Here is a 15,699-nt window from a genome sequence, read left to right on the forward strand (position 1 = left end):
TAAGCTCCTTGTCGACCAGTAAGCGCTACTCCACATGTTAATGTTGCTAATGTGTCTGTTTTCCTCCTTCCACTGACTGTCTGTCGCCACCCTTTACCTTTTCATGGTTCTGAGACTCTGAGAGTGTGGTCCGCCAGCTCGGAAACAGCTGTGGGCAAATGGAGCTGGGCTTATTAACAAAAATTTGTACCCGTTACCATATTTCACTGCACCCCAAGACCATTTCACACCAGAATTCTCCTTTAATATGGAATTGGTGTCACTTTTGCAGTTAATGGAAAAATAAAAAAAACTTAAAGCTGTATATGTTTAATTAATTAAAGAAGAGAAAAATTAATAGGAAAAGGCAACTAATATAACAAGTGGCTCAATTTTGCTACAAAATGATGACTGCTGTCTCAGAATAATTAAACTTAACTCCCTGTGTAGAATTCCTGTGAAGAACACATCAAGTACCTGAACTGGCTTTGATTTGTTGACTATAATGTTTGAGTGACAAGAGATTATTGCCTTCTACATACCAATACACTTATTGAAAAAGATAGCAAAGGCAGTAAATGTTCCTAGAGATAATGTTGAAAAATAAGTTGGCTAATTTAAAGTTAAAAGAACACAGGGTACACTAGCAGAATATAGCAGAAGAAGAAGGTATCACCTCTTGCCACCAGATTACTTAGAAGACAGGGGTTTAAAAAGACCTGCAGGATGATTTAGTGACAGAAGTTTGCCAAGTACGCTAAGCTAAGGCCCAGTTTGGGAAAGTGCCCCTTAATTTTTCCATGCCCAAAAATCAAGACATTAAGCATTAGGGTTTTGGTCAACCTTTAAAAAAACAGCCCCATGCTATTATTCTTTGCAATTTTCACTGTTACTTAGTTAAAGCAGCACTAGGTAGGATTTCCTTGATTTTTGATCTTTTTAAAGTAATAAAATTACAGCTTGAAACTCACTGCAGCGCTGCATTGAGGTGTAATAGGAAGAATAGCGGTGCAAATAAAACAATGTTCCAGCCATACTGCATTTGTACTCTTTCTCTAATACCTCTCCTAAGTAAACTTGGTTTATAAAACTAATTACACAGGGCAATATTATTACATCGGGCATGTTTATTGGAAGTTCAGATGAAATCAAAGATTCAGAGACATTCAGAAATGTATACTTTTTGTGCAATTAAAGTTATTAACATCATTACATTATGTCATCACTTTTGTCCAAAGGGCTTAATTACTTCATGAATAGTCTATTTGAATAGAAATCAAAGCGTAGGTCCAGTATACACAATATATATTGAATTTATACTTTAGTTGCTTTTAGGGGCATAACATTTCAATTTTCTTTAAAAAGCAATAACATTTTTCCATTTTGTTTTTAGTGTGAAAATAGATTCATTCTTGAAGAGCCTGGCTGAAATATTTGACCTGACAATATAATCCTGAATGCTTTCCTAAACCACTTGTAGAAGAAAGCATAAACAACAGGGTTAAATGTTGAATTCATATAACCAGTCCAAGCAAGCGCTTCAATCAAAAATGGAGGAATTGAGTAACCTATAAAAGGGAGACTAAAATTACAAATAAAAAACGGCATCCAAAGTGAAAGAAACACCCCCAAAATTACAGCCAATGTTTTGGTTGCTTTTTTCTCTTCTTTCCTGATTTTTGATTCAGTATTTTTACATTTTGAGTCCTGAATAGACTTTGCTTGTTTTTGTGCAACATGGAATATTTTCATGTATATACCGAGCATCACAACACCTGGGATGTAGAAGGAGAGTAAAGAGGAAGAAGTGCTCGATGCTGCACTTTGAATCAACACACAGCCTCCTTCACATGCAACATTCTCATAGTAAAACTCCTCAATGCCTAAAATATTGAGTTCCAAAAATATTATAACAAACCCAACTACTGTTGAGACAGCCCAGCAGATAAAAATCATGATAAATGTGACAAACGGAGTGATTTTACTGTGGTACTGCAGAGGTTTACATACAGCATAATATCTATCAATAGATATAAAAGCTAAATTTATAATTGAAGCAGTACATAACATAATTACAACACTGTTGTATATTTTACAAAATAAAATGCCCAAGTACCAGCAAGTCTCTATGAATTGTACCATGCAAAGAGGCATCACAAATCCACCCAGCAGCAGATCAGTTACAGCCAGAGACAGAACAAGGAAGTTGGTTGGCATGTGAAGTTGCTTAAAATGAACAATAGTTAGAATAACAAAAAGATTTCCAAATACTGTTAAAATCACCACTAAGCTAAGGAACAAGTAAAGTGACACCCTCAAAGGGACAGGATATGTAAATTTTGGACAAGACCCATTTAAAAATTCATAGCAAACTGGAGAAATGTTCACTATTTGAACTTCGCTGAAGTTCATTCTGACGTTTGACATGTAAGACAACTTGAAAATATGAAAATAAAAAGGATTTCAAGTTTTCCATGAACAGCTTATCCTCAAAACCCGACATCACACAGTGTTTGAGATTTATACTACTCCTCCTAGACTACAAGACACTGCCCTTTTAATCACATGTTCAGTTATCCAATGGGAACACAACTAAACATTAACAATGTATATTTCTACAGCCATTTATTTCATTTCATGGGTGGGTTAGTGCTTTGTTTTGGACTTGAAATGAGTTTGGGTCTCAATGGCACCAGGGTTTTGGCTAGTGGGGTATCAGTGCAGGTTGGGCATACAAAGGGGTACAGGTTCAACCAATTATTTTTTTTTGTGGATCATAAACTGACCTTGCAGACACTAGTGAGTATCAGCACCGCAGCCTAAGGCCTAGTTTATAAAGGGTCCGTACGCATAAAAAAAGGCCTGACAGGTGCATGCACAAAATCTCACTCAAAAACTGTGATTTATAAAAAATATTTGGCCTGAGAGAGCGTAAATAAGTGACATCATGTGGTGTAGAATGGAATTGCAAGCAAATGCGCAAACCATCCTAAAGCATGGTAGTTCATATTGCATAAATCAAGATTAAGAATGGAAGATTAAGGACGTTTAACCCTTTTTTAAAATACACACATATATATATATATATATATTGCTGGATGTTTCTCCTTGCACCAGGCAGTGGTGCGTTAATGGGAGAGCGAGAGGTCTTCCATGACCTCTTTCAGCCCATGAGCCAGCTCCTGTATGCATTACTTCCTGCTGTCTCAGATTGCATTCCAACAACAAAAAAATGTGTAAAAATAGTTGACATATTTGAGACTGATAAGAGTTTCTAGAGCTGACTGTCTCTATGCATTCTCTCAGCACTGGGTCTCAAAAATGGAGACAAAACAAGTAATAAACGGAAAAAGGAGAGAAGGAAAATGATAAAATTGCATAGGACCTTGTTTATTTATATTTATTCTATTACCCCAGAGGTGTCAAAGCATTATAAACTGGCATATTCCACCACTGCAACACCCAGGAAAAAAGAATGTAAAACCAAGGTCTGTAAAAGATTATTGCCTGTTTGCTGTTTAAAAATGTCCACTGTATAGTGACTAGCAGGTGCAGGTGAGCTAGTGATTATTTATTGATTGTTATTCAGTTTATGTTGTTATTGCAGATTTGATATACTATTAAAGCTTAAAGCCCTTTGAATGCCACTGTGGTAGATGGTACAGTGATATTGTGATTTTAAAAGCTTGTTTTTTTTAGTTCCATGTTCTTTGTAAAAAAAAATCCCCAAAACATCAATTACACATTTGGAGGAGATTTGAAGTGTATTCAGTGCACAAGAAAATTGCAGTGTTGAGAGTGCAACAAAGGAAAGAGCAATCTATTGTCTTCCTAAATAAGCCTTCTGTATAATGCAGAAAAATCCTGTTGCTCCAATATATCTACAGTGTCAGTACATCTGAAGGCCTTGTCCTTGAGCTCCGTAACACTAAACCAGCAAGAAAGGTCTGCACTCTGAAAAAAAAGCGTCAGTACACTTAGTTCTGAGTACTCATGGAGTGTCTCTGGGCCACCCACATCACATTTATTTGAAATTTGTTAACAGCAAACAGATTTTGGGCTTAATTTTAACATTCACTAAATATGACCTTTTTTTTTATATAAGTGATTACCCAGCAATATTTTTGAATAGTTGTTTAACTAAAATGTCTCACCAGTTTTATTGCATACAATTCTAGCCAGATTAATTACAAGTTACACTTTATAATGAATTCATACCATGTTTTAGTCCAGAATATCGAGTGGATTATATTTTTTCTTAAATTTTTAATGTTGATTGTTTAAACAATCATGATGTTTTAATTTTCAGAATATAAAAGTTTCCCCAATTTTTAAGGTACACCATCAAAAGGAGAAATTTTAACTATAGATTCTACAGTGACACTGCTGTAAGTTGAGAGCATGTTAATAAGAGATGTAGTAATGGTAAAATTTTTCATTTCGGCCAGAGTACCTCTTTAAAAGAACAACTGATGTGACATATCAGTTACTGTGTCCTGCGTTCAGGATTCCATTCCTGGTGAGGTATAGCTTGGCAACACTGCAAAAGGCTTAAAAATGTTTGTTTTGTATAGTTCAAATTAAAACAAACCATTTAAAAATAGATTTGAATGATGTGGTCCATTTCAAACTACATAAAAAAAAACAATATTTTTCATGTCCAGTAATGCCACAAGAAATAAATATTGCTAAACAAAGTTCCATTATTTGTTGGAACTAATGATTTTTAACATAAAGCCAGTTCCAATAAGTTCAGCATAATTAAAACTGATAATTCTTTAAGATCCTTTACCAGGCAAAATTACATATCCAAGACAAGGGTAGATTGATTCAGAGACTGTTACACACTGAATAACATAACAGAATCATTAAAAATGCATTTTTATTTTTTATGCTTTTTGTTGTGTCTTACTACTTCATTATTCCTGAATTTAACTGAGCATATTTGCTAAAGCAACAAACATAGCTGATCAGTGAACTAAAAAAAGGAACAGGTCGGAACATTTTTCTATTGTAAGCACTTGTTTAATTTTAGACATTTCTTTCATGGGCTTCATTATTTTCAATGTGAAAACAGATTTGTTCTTGAAGAACCTGGCTGAAATATTTGGCCTGACAACATCATTCGGAATGCTTTTCTAAACCACTTGTAGAAGAAGGCATAAACAATAGGATTAAAAGTTGAGTTCATATAACCAACCCAAACAAGGGCATCAATCAATACTGGTGGTACTGAATAACCAATGAACGGATTAATGACATTGCAGAAAAAAAAAGGCAACCACAGTGACAGAAACACGCCTAAAACCACGGCCAGGGTTTTTGTGGCTTTTTTCTCCTCTTTGCTTAAACTTGATTGCATATTTTTGGACTTCGAGTCCTGAATAGACTTCGCTTGCTTTTGTGCAACACGGAATATTTTCATATATATACAGAGCATCACAATGCCTGGCAAATAGAAGGAAAGAAAGGATGAGGCAGTACTAGAGACTGCACTTTGTAACAACACACAGGCTCCTTCACACACAAAATTATCATAATAAAACTCTTCAATGCCAAGAATGTTTAGCTCCAGAAATATTATTCCAAACCCAACTATGATAGAAACACTCCAGCAGATGGAGATCATGATTAGTGTGACAAACGGGGTGATTTTAGTTTGATACAGGAGAGGTTGGCACACAGCAAAATATCTATCAATAGATATGAAAGACAAATTTAAAATAGAAGCAGTGCACAACATAATGGAAACACTGTTATATATTTTGCAAAATAAACTTCCAAAATACCAGCAAGTCTCCACAGATTGCACCAGTCCTGGAGGCATCAAAAAGCCCCCGAGCAGCAGATCAGTTACAGCCAGAGAAAGAACGAAGTAATTAGTTGGCATGTGCAGCTGCTTGAAATGAAAAATGGTAATGATGACAAACAGGTTTCCCAACACTGTTAAAATCACCACAAAGCCGAAGATTATGTAAAGTGGCACCTTTAAAAACAGAGGATAGTCAAGCTTAGGACAAGATCCATTAAAAAATTCATAGCAGAGAGGAGCATTGTCCATTGTCTGAGCAAGGCTTGAGTTCATTCTGAAATCCAACTGCTGATCATATGTCATGATTCTTTCTGTAATGCAAACAAGAAAAGATTACACATTTTCCATTAAACAATGAATTCGTCCTCCTCACTCCTCAAAGCCACACAGTGATCCAGGTTTATACCCTCCCTTTCAGTCACGTGTTCATAGTTATCCCATGATACTGCTTGATGGCTTGTGTGAATAAAAAAAAAAATCTTTTTAGTCTCAAATAATTTTAGAATTAGGATTTAAAAAATAATAAAATAAGTACTTTAACTGTCATTTTTTTATTGACTGATGTACAAAATGTACAAAAGTATAAGACAGAGGGATGGTAAAACAAAGTAAAGACGATACCAGTAAACAGCAGTAGCAATGATATAGCATACCAGATCTGGGAAACAGTCCCCAGATCATACACAGGCAGGGCAACATCAGAGGGCAGGCAAAAACGCTAGTTACAAATGTAACTGTGGTTCTATGAATGCTGGATGACTTCCAGAGAGTGGCTTAGCCTAGTGGATATTCCCTTGGACACAGCAATGGACCGAGCAATTATACAAAAAAAAAAGCATGTGACCCACCCCTACAAAGGGCCGTCACACCCACCTATCTTCTTCAGAACAACTTTGCGCGCAACCCATGGACTGACTGAGTGACGACAGATTCTGGCGGTCATCCAGCATTCATAGAACCACAGTTACATTCGTAACTAGCGTTCTATTTCATGCCTTCTGATTGCCAGAGGGCGGCTTAGCCTAGTGGATGACACCATACCAACCTTGTCATGAGGGCAGCACATCCAAAGGCAGATTGTAGCACGGATGAGGCCAGATCCATTGGCGCAGCCACTTTCAGCCGGTAGCACCTCAAAAAAGTGCAAGGAGATGACCAGGTCGCAGCTGAGCACACCTCTGACAGGGGGACACCACAAAGTACCGCCCAGGATGTGGAAACCCCACAAGTGGAGTGACTTGTCACAGATGCTGGCAATGTGATACCAGCTGCATCATATGCCATCCTGTTGATTTTGACCACCCAGTGTGAGAGACCCTGTTTGGAGAGCGAAACACACAAAAAGTTGATCAGTGGAACGAATGGATCTAAAACATATTGCCTAAGTGCACAAACAGGTGTCAGAAAAACAGGATTAGGTCACAATGTAACACCGGAACAATAAGGCCACCAGTGTAAACAAGTAGCACTAAATGCTCACTGACACGCTCAATGCATGCAGCTCACTGACACGTCTTGCTGAGGCAACAGCTAACAGAAAAGCAGTTTTGAGTGATTCGCATTTAACACTGGCCTGTGATAGAGGTTTGAAGGGAGCACCCTTTAAGAAACTTAAAATGCAAAGCAAATCCCACTGAGGGCAGTGTGGGGTCCTGACAGGCCTGAAGTGCCTAGTGCCCCTAAGAAAGCTACAGATCAGCTTGTGAGAACCCAAGAATGATCCATTAATGTCCACATGACGAGCTGATATGGCAGCGACATATACAGTACTTTTAATGTGGAAGGTGCCTTACCCGCATCAAACAGATGCTAGAGGAACTCCAGCCGAACATGAATATGACGGTGCACAGGAGAAACCCTGAACTTAGTGCACCAATCTGAAAACATCTTCCAACGGTTGACATATAAGAGACGGGTAGACTGAGCTCTGGCATTTTCCACAGTGTATTTTAAAGGAGCAGAACAAGTCATTAGAAGATCTGGGGGTCCAGAGGCCACACCCAGAGCTAGAGGTATTCCAGCCATGAGTTCCCCAGTCGCTAGCCCACCCCCAGCGGCCAGGGCTCACTGCTGAGTAGGGAGTGAAGCAGAGGAAACCAGGGTCTGGCAGGCCACAGTGAAGCTATCAGCAGGACACTGTGTCCGCACTGGCGAACCCAGAGCAGGATGCTCAAAAGAAGCGGAATTGGAGAAAAGGCATATAAAAGACAGTGAGGCCATTCTTGTGCCAACGCGCCTGCCCCATGGCTCCCTGTTCATCCATGCGACACAGCATAAGGATCCCAGATCTGATGCACCATGTCCAGGTGTAAGCACCACTCGCCCGGGTCCAACCTCTGTCTTGAGTGAAAATCTGCAGTCGAATTGAGGGTCCCAGCAAGATGAATCTTCCAGTCTGTGATACGCCCAGGTGAGGATGCTGCATGCCAGACGCAGAGCAGGCAGGGAACGAGTACAACATTGGTGATTTATAATGTATACAACTGTCATATTGTCTGAACGAACAAGAACATGATGACCCTGGAGTTGTGGCAGAAAATGCTGAAGTGCCAAAAAAAACGCTCTCAGCTTGAGTAGTTTTATGTGGTCCTGGGCTTGGTGAACACACCAAGAACCCTGCACAGTGCTGCATTGCCATACAGCACCCCAACTTGGAGAGATGCAGTGGTTGTGGTTATCTCTTGATGTGATGCCACAAGCCCCAGTGGTACCCACGGTGTGAGAAAGGAGCAGCGCCTCCACAGGTCGAGAGCCTCCTCACACCCCTGATCGATCAGCATCAGCCTGTGTTTGTGACAAATCTGATCAAACCTCAAATGATTAATCCAAATCTACAACGGTTGCAGTTCCAGCAAACTGAGCGGCAAAATGCACACAGCTGCTGTGAAAATTCCCAGCAGACGTAACAGGTGACTGTAGCGGATGCGGCGGCGGGTATGAATGGGAGGTCCAGGAGCGAGGTTCTGCACACATCAGACAACGCCACTTGAGAAAGCCACAAATGACAGTGTAATCTCACCAGACTGTCCATAAGACTGCCTAACTCCTGTGTCAGGAATCCCATTCCATGTAGAACAGTCTGCAAAGTACTAAAGGTACAAGGCATATCTACCAGCTCAGGCAAAGACCCATTTCCAAAAGAAGATGAGAACTTGTATTATCTGGGATTGGGAGCTGGGATTAGGTTGTGCTGAAGTGGAGCAAAGCCAAGCTAGAGTAGCGCAAACCATAGTCGGGAGGGGAAAAGCGTCTTCAAATGCACTTTCATTATCCACAACCGAACCGGAGCTGAGAGTAGAGCTCGCCACAGAGAGGGGCAAAAGTGTGAGGGGAAACAGCCCATCCAGTGTAATCAGTGTAGGCAGCGGGCAGCTGGTGACTCTGAAGCAACCTTGGAAGAAGAAACCTTGGAAGGAACCAAGACTTAGTCAGAGGAAACCATTCTACTTGGGTCGACCCACTCATTAAAAACACATAACAAACAAATAGCAGAACAAAACAACCGTACAGAGAGATAGTGTGAGCTAAAGCTAATGTAACAGGTACTAATTTATGAATATAAAAATGTAATGGGCACAAACTATAGAGCTATGGCTAATATAGAAATAGAATCTGAGTGTGTTAACCTTGATCAGTGCAGGGTTGCACCTGCCTTACTTATCGGTGCTGGCTCTGACGCAGGCCACAAAGAAGTGCGCTTAGTTTCTGTTTTCACTGGTGAGGAACCAGAGGAGAGCATGGTGTCGTCGTTAACGAAGATGGACACAAGCCGGTGTTAGCGTAAGGCAAAAAAGGTTTGTCGCACAATGAACGCAAAGGTCAGACAGAGCTTCACGGAGGTAAGAGACCCCGAGGCAGGAGGGGCACAGGGTGTGCGGGTCATCTGGCTGCAGCGGCCCGATAGCACACTCAGCAGGAAAAATAGGAAGGTGCGATGGATTCTTGTTGGGGTGGGTCACATGCTTTTGTTTGGCATAATTTCTCGGTCCATTGCTGTTCCTAAGGGACTATTCACTAGGCTATGAACTCAGGAGGCATGAAATAGAATCAAGGTTGGAAAAAATACAAAGCAGGGTCAAAAACGATAGATCAAAAATACAGGCAGGAAAAAATGCTGAACGAGGATAAACCGTAAATACTCTAGGACAGGTAGAACTGAGCCCCTTAAATAAGGCCTAACACAGCTGATTGTAATTCCGGTTATTTGTGTGATGTCAGTGTGTGGTGCATCCTGGGCAATGTATTCCGGAGATTGGAGATCGCAGACAGAGCTGAGTGTGGGAGATATAGAAGCGCTTTCAGTGCCAGGCATGACAATACAAGATACACTTGCATTTGCATAAGAAAATAGCTATAGGACACAGCTTAGAAGGAGAACCTCTGTGCTGGGAAAGAACAGCCTTGGACTACACCGGACTCGGACGCATCTCAACCACGAAAAGCAGGTCTGGATTAGGATGTTTGAGAATGGGTGCAGAGACGAAGGCTGCTTTAAATGTGTTGAAGGTTAGTTGTGCAGCAGGAGACCACCTCAGTGTTTTAGTCGCTGTAAATGAACATCCGATACTACTAAAATTGTAAATGAACATCTGTAAAAATTAGCCTAGGCCTAGGAAACATTGTAGGTTCTTAATGGACTGCAGGACAGGCCAACTCTTGATGGCCTCTACTTTCTCATCATTTATAGTGACCCCGTTAGCTGGAAAACACAAAGCAGGGTCTAAAATGAGAGATCAAAAAACAGGCAGGAAAATGGAGGTAATTAGAGTCCAGAGCAGGCAGAGTGACAGCGTCAGGACTAACAGTACCCCTGAAGGTACTGGGGTGGGATGAAAGCCAGGACACCCCCAACAACGACCAGCCAGAGGACCGGAGGAGGGAGCAGGAGCCATAACAGGACCAGCGGAGGAACCAGACGGATGCAAACCAAAGGAAACGCAACCCCAGTGCAAATGGACAGAACCGGGGAGAGAGCTCCAAAGGTGACCTCTTGGCCTGGGCGTCGGCAGATCAGGACGGCATGCGTGAAAGTCCGCCAGGAGACCAGGATTTAGTACGTTCTTGGCATCGACCCAGCAATGCTACGCAGGCCTGTACCCCTCCCAGACGATTAGTTACTGCAGTGCCCCACCACGTTTAAATGAGTCCAGGATCTCCCACATCGGATACGTTCCTCTCAGTCACAGACAACAATATGGGATAGCATAGTTGCGGAGTACATGTTTATACAGGGCTTGGGCTGTTCGAAATGCTGTGGGCAGGGAGCTGAAGAGGATAAACTTGACCCCTCCGGCAAAACCCACTATGGTGAGTACAGTGGTATAACACTAGATGGTGGAAGACGATGAAAAAAATCAAGAGCTATGTGAGACCAGGGGCATTCAGGAACAGGGAGTGTAATGAAAAGAGGAAATGAAGCTATGTACATCACTTCTTATGGTATCCCACAGTTAACAGTTGACTATGATCTGTAATGTATGAGCTTTACCCGGGTGACCTGATGTCAGTGACGCATGAGCCCAGGTAATTAAGCAAGTACCAAATTGAGGGAGCGAAAAGTTTACCCGGAGGAGTACCCTCAGGTGGAGTTTGATGAACATTAGCCTGTTGTATCTGGCACCAACGGGCCTGATAGGAGTTTAGACTTTAACTTTAACTTTTTTTAGTCAGTAACATAAAGGCAGCATAAACAAACAACAGAAGAAAGCAGGGTCGCTACACAAAGTCAGGAAAAAAGCAAAAAAATAGTCTAAATAACAAGCTAGGTCGGCAACAGAGAGAAACAAACAATAAACTGGGCAAGGCAAAAAGGGTAAATGGTAATACAGAAATAGGTAAATAAGCGATAAGGCAGAGAACAAAAAGAAACGCGTCGTAGAAGAGCTAGGGAACCTAGATTCAATACTCAGCAACTCAGAGCTGAAACTGAGCAGTATTTATACTCAAAAGTTCAAGTGAGAAACCGGGCGTACTGGAACACCGTAGTGTCACATGCTCATTATAGTCCTGAGAGTGAGGATGCTGGGAAATTTCTGGGACTTTCTGAGTCCAGAGCAGGCAGACTGACAGCGTCAGGACTGACAGATATCTTTGTTTTTTCTTTTTTGCTAAACTTATTTTTCCAAATATCAAACAAACTTTATTATAAGACAAAGATAGCCTAAATTAATATAAAAAGCATTTTTTACATGATAATTTCATTTATCAAAGGAAAAAACTATCTTAACCGATTTGGCCATACATAGAAAAGTATTTGCCCCCTTAACCTAATAACTTGGTTGTGCCACCCTTGTGCCACTGTTTAAGATCATGCCACATCATGTCAATCAGACAAGGTCACTCAGAAACCTTCATTTAGTTTTTTAAGTCATTCAGAGGTTGACTTGTTTGTGTGCTTTGGATCATTGTCCTGCTGCAGAACCCAAGTAAGCCTGAGCTGAGCCTGAGTCACAAACTGATATGGCCGGACATTCTTAACGGCAGTTTGTGCAGGACTAGACTGAGACCTGCCTAAACGAATTGCAAAAAGGGTGAAAACCATCTGACCCAGAGTCAGTTTAACTGGTGTAATAAGTGCAGGTGTGTAAAGGCCTTAGGTCACAATACTTTTGTCTCTGGTGTTAAAATAAATTTTTTAATTTCTGTTTTTTTCCTTATCATGGGCATGTTTATTTTTTAATGTGAAAACAGATTTGTTCTTGAAGAGCCTGGTTGAAATATTTTACCAGATAAAACCATTCCGAATGCTTTTCTAAACCACTTGTAGAAAAAGGCATACACAATGGGATTACAGGTTGAATTAAAATATCCAATCCAAATAAGCATATCAATCAAAACTGGAGGAGCTACGTAACCAATAAATGGATCAATAACATTGCAGATAAAAAATGGAGTCCACAATGACAGGAATACCCCCATGATCACTGCCAGAGTTTTGGTGGCCTTTCTCTCTTCTTTGCTTAAAAGTGAATTCATATTATTTTTACATTTTGAGTCCTGAATAGACTTTGCTTGCTTTTGTGCAACGCAGAATATTTTCATATATATACTGAGCATTACAACACCTGGGACATAAAATGAAAGAACAGAGGAAGCAGTGCTCGATGCTGCACTTTGAAAAAACACACAACGCCCCTCACATGCGATATTCTCATAATAAAACTCTTCAATACCCAGAATATTCAGCTCTAGAAATATGATCACAAACCCAACTACAGTTGAGGCACTCCAGCAGATGAAAATCATAACTATTGTAACAACAGGGGTGATTTTACTGGGATACAACAGGGGATGACACACAGCGTAATATCTGTCAATGGATATGAAAGACAAATTAATGATAGAAGATGTACATAACATGATACCAACACTGCTGTGTATTTTACAGAATAAAGGGCCCAAGTACCAGCAAGTCTCTACAGAGCGAAGCATTCCAGGAGGCATTACAATGCTTCCCAGCAGCAGATCAGTTACAGCCAGAGACAGAACAAGGAAGTTAGTTGGCATGTGAAGCTGCTTGAAATGAAGAATGGTTATTATGACAAATAAGTTTCCCAATACTGTTAAAATCACCACTGAACCAAAGAACAAGTAAAGTGCCACCCTCAAAAGCAGAGGATACTCAAAAAAAGCAGAGACTTTTTTTCTGAAATTCAACCTGCAAAACAAACAAACAAACAAACAAACAAAAAAAGATTACACAACTAAAAATGACATGCTTTCAGCCAGGAATTTTCATGTACATTTCAACTCACTGTATAATGAGCTTAAATGTTTACAAAAGCATTGATAGAACATTATTTATCTGGCAATATATTGGGTACTGAGTCACAATAAGATACAGAAGGCAAGAGGAGAACCCTCCAACAGACCTAACCTGTGATGTTATAATTTTTCTAGTATGTCCCACACCCTTGAAGCTGGAATGGGGTGCAAAGTTGTTTGGAACTGAGGAACTGAGTTTATATAGGGTTGAGTAGGAGGAGCGAAGGGCGTGGATCAATCTCCCAAAGTTAAGTTCTATTCATAAATCCACTTGTCATAGTGGAAAAAGCCACGCAGTTGTCCTTTAAAGCCTTCTACCTCTCCTTTTCAGTCATAAGTTCATGATCACACAATTAACCAGAGGTGTCAAATAACGAAGTACAACTAAAATTACTTATTTTCCTGTTACTTCCTGAGACCTCATTTTCTCAAACGTATTTAGATGTGGACAACCTGTTAATTTATTGAACAACCATGAATTAAAATGAAACCCAGGTGGACTAATAAGTAGTGTATCAGGCCCTCCCTCAATACATTGGTGATGCAACTGTTAAAGTGCAATCATCAAGGTAAAGGACATGTTTTGATGAAAGCCATTCTTCATTTATCTGTTTTTTGAATATGTCACATGTTGTGGGGATTAACATCATAAGGGGTAACAGCACACTGTCTTTTCTAGGGCAAAGGCCATTCTTTCATCTAAAAAAAAAAAACCCAATAAACTCTACGGCTATGGCCTGCTGGGTATTATCCTCTGTGGCTCTGTGGACGAGTAGTGTCTGGAGGAGCACACATTGTAGTAAGCATTATTGGGTAAAATAAAGTAAAATAATCAGACAATTTCATTGGCTTACTGAAATAATCATTCAACGAGTTTTCACTTAGCCTAGATTATATAAACATGCATAAAAGTTTGCGCTGGAGTTGTTGGAGGTGGCAACGTTTGCATTATTGGAAAATATTGCTAATGGCCAAATTCATTGAGAGCTCATTTTCCGTGACCATTATGGTTTTTTTTGCCCATGATGATGACTGGCTTATAAGCCGTTTTAGATTTCCAAAGCATAAGAGAATAAGAAAACAAGCTTGAGTGCGTGACGTGTGGCTTCTTGGTAAGCAACTTATTTAAAGCATTTAAATGAAAGCATTTATTATCCATCTTAGAATAATACAATTTAAAACATGGGTAATTATACGCTACGCATATATCATATTAATAATAATAATATTATTATTATTATTATTATTAGTAGTAGTATTATTATTATTATATATTAATTATTATTATTATTAGTATTATTGTTGTTATTATTATTAATATTATTATTAGTATTATAACATTATACTCTGCGTAATTGAGGGAGGAGACATGGCAGGTGTGATGTTTTCGTGCATTTGCTTTTGCATTTGCATTTGATTTCAAGTTGATTGTGATGTACTAAGAGAAAGTACTTGGAATTCTGCCTACGCACGGTTTGATAAATCCGGATTTTTTTGTGCGTACGGAACTTTTCAGGTCTGAGCGTACGGAACATTTTAGTAGGAAGTCCACACAAGTCTTAGTACATGAGGCCCCTGGTCTTCAGCCTGCCAAAATGGTCAGCAAGCACTTACTCTCGTAACATCTCTAACAAACTAACAATTTCTAACCTCATTTCCTCCTCCCCCTCCTTTCTTCCTCTATCCCACTGTTCCCCTTTGGCCTCCTTTAGGCCATGTCTTAATTTTTTTTTTTTTTTTTTTTTTACCTTGAACTTCTACACCCTCTATTGCTAAATGTACATCATTACTGTACGTTGCTTTGGATAAAAGCATCTACTGAATTTAATGTAATGCAATGTAACATGCAGTTTGTTATACTGTAAATTAGGGGTTTTACACAATGGGATACAAAGTAATTACACCAGGAAGCTTTATCTCAGGGCTCTGGATTTCAGCTGTGTCATATTATAGTATTTATAGTATGTGCTCTTTGTTTTGGATTTTTTGCTCATAATAAACTTTGGAGTGTGCACTATATATATATATATATATATATATATATTTGTAGCAATATACTTAGCTTTTAGTTATATACAGTACATGCCTAATATACTAAGACAGAAAAGCAGAAACATTACATGCAGGTGCACCACATGTGTTAT

At 39.6% G+C, this 15,699-nt stretch overlaps 3 protein-coding genes across 3 annotated transcripts; all 3 read right to left on the reverse strand.

The window, feature by feature from the left end:
• Positions 1-1,088: 1,088 nt before the first annotated feature.
• Positions 1,089-2,396, reverse strand: LOC111196293 (trace amine-associated receptor 1-like). The gene has a single exon (XM_022685492.2). The coding sequence runs from the start codon at positions 2,389-2,391 to the stop codon at positions 1,369-1,371; it is 1,023 nt and encodes a 340-aa protein (XP_022541213.2). The 5' UTR covers positions 2,392-2,396; the 3' UTR covers positions 1,089-1,368.
• Positions 2,397-3,863: 1,467 nt separating this feature from the next.
• Positions 3,864-6,160, reverse strand: LOC103034967 (trace amine-associated receptor 1-like). The gene has a single exon (XM_007259841.4). It carries the CDS (start codon positions 6,092-6,094, stop codon positions 5,042-5,044), a length of 1,053 nt encoding a protein of 350 aa, XP_007259903.2. The 5' UTR covers positions 6,095-6,160; the 3' UTR covers positions 3,864-5,041.
• A 5,301-nt stretch (positions 6,161-11,461) lies between these two features.
• LOC103030618 (trace amine-associated receptor 1-like) lies at positions 11,462-13,409 on the reverse strand. Its single transcript, XM_049478657.1, has one exon. The coding sequence runs from the start codon at positions 13,295-13,297 to the stop codon at positions 12,467-12,469; it is 831 nt and encodes a 276-aa protein (XP_049334614.1). The 5' UTR covers positions 13,298-13,409; the 3' UTR covers positions 11,462-12,466.
• Positions 13,410-15,699: the final 2,290 nt, after the last annotated feature.

Source organism: Astyanax mexicanus, chromosome 1 (assembly GCF_023375975.1).
Source record: "Astyanax mexicanus isolate ESR-SI-001 chromosome 1, AstMex3_surface, whole genome shotgun sequence".
Classification (NCBI taxonomy): Eukaryota; Metazoa; Chordata; class Actinopteri; order Characiformes; family Acestrorhamphidae; genus Astyanax; species Astyanax mexicanus.

Excerpts from the sequence above, each read along its gene's own strand:
- LOC111196293 (XM_022685492.2), bottom strand. The coding sequence starts at position 2,391 with ATGAACTTCAGCGAAGTTCAAATAGTGAACATTTCTCCAGTTTGCTAT.
- LOC103034967 (XM_007259841.4), bottom strand. The coding sequence starts at position 6,094 with ATGACATATGATCAGCAGTTGGATTTCAGAATGAACTCAAGCCTTGCT.
- LOC103030618 (XM_049478657.1), bottom strand. The coding sequence starts at position 13,297 with ATGCCAACTAACTTCCTTGTTCTGTCTCTGGCTGTAACTGATCTGCTG.